Source organism: Abrus precatorius, unplaced genomic scaffold, assembly GCF_003935025.1.
Source record: "Abrus precatorius isolate BTA unplaced genomic scaffold, Abrus_2018 Scaffold1, whole genome shotgun sequence".
NCBI lineage: Eukaryota > Viridiplantae > Streptophyta > Magnoliopsida > Fabales > Fabaceae > Abrus > Abrus precatorius.
In genome coordinates, this window is record NW_020874291.1 from 5,304,094 (window position 1) to 5,307,826 (window position 3,733).

General features: G+C 40.1%; 1 protein-coding gene across 1 annotated transcript; it reads right to left on the bottom strand.

The window, feature by feature from the left end:
- Positions 1–1,705: 1,705 nt before the first annotated feature.
- Positions 1,706–3,448, bottom strand: LOC113855110 (protein TonB-like). The gene is made up of 3 exons (XM_027486595.1): positions 3,283–3,448; positions 2,050–2,351; positions 1,706–1,732 (listed from the first exon to the last, which is right to left on the bottom strand). Exons 1-3 carry the CDS (start codon positions 3,446–3,448, stop codon positions 1,706–1,708), a joined length of 495 nt encoding a protein of 164 aa, XP_027342396.1.
- Positions 3,449–3,733: the final 285 nt, after the last annotated feature.

Consider the following 3,733-nt stretch of genomic DNA (forward strand, 5'->3'; position numbering starts at 1 on the left):
CCCATTTTTCTGTGGGTGATAGGCAGTAGAAACTTTGTGTACAACTCCATATTTCTTGAACAAGACTTCCATAGTCCTATTGCAGAAGTGACTTCCTTGATCACTAATGATGGCTCTAGGGATTTCAAACCTGCAAAATAAGTTGCTACGAACAAACTCTGCAACAACTCTAGCATCATTAGTTCAGGTGGCTTTAGCTTCCACCCATTTTGAGACATAATCAACAGCAAGAAGTATATAAAGAAAATCAAAAGAGGAGGGGAATGGCCCCATAAAATCAATATCCCAGACATCAAAGATGTCACAATAGAGGATGGGCTGTTGGGGCATCTCCTGTCTCCATATAATTACTCCTCCCACTCTTTGGCATCTCTCACAGGTAGAATATGCTTGTCATGAGTCCTTAAAAATAGATGGCCAATATAGCCTTGCATCTAGTACCTTTCTTGCTGTCCTTTGAGGTCCTTGATGACCTCCTACAGCTGAGGCATGACAAAACTGCAGTATGGATGGAATTTCTTCATCAGGCACGTACCTTCTGATGACTTGGTCACTGCAGAATTTCCATAAATAAGGGTCATCCCAAACGTAATGTTTGGCATCACTCCTTATCCTATCCTTTTTAGCTTTTGGTGCACCTGCTGGAAAAACTCCTGCAACAAGAAAGTTAACAATATCAGTATACTAGGGTACCTGTGAAACATACAACTCTAAGAGTTGTTCATCAGGAAAATCATCTAAAATTGGAATAGGGTCTAGAACTCCCTCTATCCTGCTCAGGTGGTCGGCTACCAAATTCTGGGTTCCACTTCTATCCTTGATCTCCAAATCAAATTCTTGAAGTAAAAGCATCCACCTTATAAGCCTAGGCTTAGAATCTGTCTTTTTCAGCAAATACTTCAAGGCAGAATGATCAGTAAAAACCACAACTTTTGACCCTAATAGATATGATCTAAATTTGTCCAGTGCAAAAACTATGGCCAACAATTCTTTTTCAGTTGTGGTATAATTACATTGTGCTGAATCCAAAGTTCTAGAAGCATAATAAATGATATGAAGAAACTTACCAACCCGCTGTGTCAATGCAGCCCCCACTACAAAATTGGATGCATCACATATTAATTCAAATGGTGTGGTCCAATCTGGAGGTTGGAGGATGGGTGTGGTGGTTAGGGCTTCCTTAAGCATATTAAACGCTTCTTTTCACTTTTCATCAAAATTGAACTCAGCCTCCTTTTGCAAAAGCTTAGACAGGGGAATGGCAATTTTGGAGAAGTTCTTAATGAATCTCCTGTAGAACCCTGCATGGCCAAGAAAACCACAGACCTCTCGAACACAAGAGGGGTAAGGCAGTTGTGCAATAACATCAAGTTTTGCAGGATCTACTTCAATTCCCTTTTCAGAAATGATATGGCCTAATACTACACCTTGCTTTACCATGAAATGACATTTTTCAAAATTACGCACAAGGTTAGTATCAATGCATTTTTTCAATACTTTTTCCAAATTATTCAAACATGCAGAAAAAGATGGGCCATACACAGTGAAATCGTCCATGAAGATTTCTATGCAATGCTCCACTAAATAAAAAAAAATACTAAGTATGCATCTTTGAAATGTCCCTGGAGCATTGCACAAGCCAAAGGGCATTCTCTTATAGGCAAAAGTGCCAAAAGGACATGTAAAAGTGGTTTCTTCCTAGTCTTCAGGTGCTATGCAAATTTGAAAATAACTGGAAAAACCATCAAGAAAACAATAATGAGACTTACCAGCCAACCTTTCCAACATCTGATCAATGAAAGGCAATGGGAAGTGATCCTTCTGGGTTGCTTGGTTAAGCCTTATGTAGTTTATGCAGACTCTCCAACTATTCTGGACTCTGGTGGGTATCAACTCATCTTTTTCATTCTTCACCACAGTGAGTCCAGATTTCTTTGGAACCACTTGGACCAGGCTGACCCAAGTGCTGTCTAATATAGGGTAGATAATCCCAGCTTGCAGCAACTTGGTGACCTCCTTCTTCACCACGTCTAGAATAATGGGATTTACCCTCCTCTGAGGCTGCCTTACTGGCTTAGCACCCTCCTCCAATAATATTCTATGCATACAAAGAGAGGGGCTGATTCCAGGAATATCAGCAAGGGTCCAGCCTATAGCTTTCTTGTGCCTCCTAATCACTTCTAGGAGTTTCTCCTCTTGTTCTACATTCAGCTTGGTGGAGATTATCACTGGAAGCTTCTCATCTGCCTCTAGATAGGCATATTTCAGATGTTTTGGTAAAGGTTTAAGCTCCAGTGCTGGAGGTTGCTCCACAGAAGGAAGTGGTTTAGCACTCTCAATAGAAGAAATCTCTGCAACATTCAAATCAAAAGGGTTAGATTCACTTATACTTGCTGAATTCAAAACATCACATTCTTCCCCTATTAATTTGTCAATCTCTTCAATATTAGAATTTGCAGAATTCCCATTCAAAAAGTCAGAAATACAAGAGTCACACATAGAAGAATTATTACAATATTCACAAATGGAAGTATCAATACATTTTGTAAAATCAAAAGAAAAATCTGTTTCTAAAAATTCTGAAAATTGTTCATCTATCAAATCATCAAATAAATCAATTTGGAAGACAGAATGTTCTTCAGATGGATGCTTCATAGCATCAAGTATGTTGAAGCGCATAATGCTATCCCCAAACTCCATGGTAAGCGTCCCGGCATGTACATCAATTTTCGTTCTTGCGGTCTTTAAGAATGGTCTTCCCAATATGATTGGTGCATCACTCTTCATTGACTCTCCCTCTTGCATGTCCAAAATGTAAAAGTCGGCTGGGAAGATGAGATGATTCACCCTGACTAGTACATCTTCAACAATCCCAGCTGGGTTTGTTATGCTTATGTTAGCTAACTGAATAACCACACTTGTAGGCTGTAGAGGGCCAAGAGACAGTGAAGTAAAAATGGACAAAGGCATGACATTTATAGATGCTCCTAAATCTAGCGGCATTCTCAATTTTATTATTACCAATGATGCATGGGATAGTGAATGTTCCTGGGTCCTTACATTTCTCAAGCATTGTGCATCTTTGTTTTTCAAAGAGTGCAGAAACATTCCTACCCATATTTACCTTCTCATTACCATTAAGACGCCTCCTATGGGTGCATAAGTCTTTCAAGAACTTGGCGTACTTGGGTATTTGCTTGATTGTATCTAGTAGAGGTATGTTCACCTCTACCTTCCTGAAGGTTTCAAAAATCTCTTTCTCAGCCTCTTCAATCTTTTTACTTGGCTGAATAACTCTCTGAGGGAATGGTAGAGGAATTGGCCTTTCAACATTTTCTGCTACCTTTGGTTGGGTAGGAGTAGGTTCTGGTTGTTCTTGAGTCATTTCCTCTCTATTTTGACCAACTGTAGTTGGAGTACAGCTTGAGTCTTCCTTCTCTTTGGGCATTGTGGGCTCTTGCATCACTTTTCCAGACCTCAGGGTGATTGCACTCACATTTTTGGGATTCACAACAGTTTGTGCAGGGAGGTTCCCTGAGCCTTGAGATTGCATCTGGTTTAGAAAGGAGGCTAACTGTCCCATTTGATTCTCCAAAGTTTTGATACTAGCCTCGGTTCTCTGCTGGAAAGTGATGTTGTTCATGGTCAATTGCTTCATGAGCTCCTCCAATGATGGTTCATTTTTCTGGGATGCATTTGGTTGTGAAGAAGATGGTTGATGATGGTGCTGGGC

Bases quoted from the DNA above. Each gene is read 5' to 3' on its own strand.
- LOC113855110 (XM_027486595.1), bottom strand. From the start codon at position 3,448: ATGCCCAAAGAGAAGGAAGACTCAAGCTGTACTCCAACTACAGTTGGT. The intron at 2,352-3,282 runs GTAAAAAGATTG...TGAATGTTGCAG, and splicing joins TCAGAGAGTTATTCAGCCAA to AGATTTCTTCTATTGAGAGT. The intron at 1,733-2,049 runs GTAAATCCCATT...TGGTTTTTCCAG, and splicing joins TAAGGCAGCCTCAGAGGAGG to TTATTTTCAAATTTGCATAG.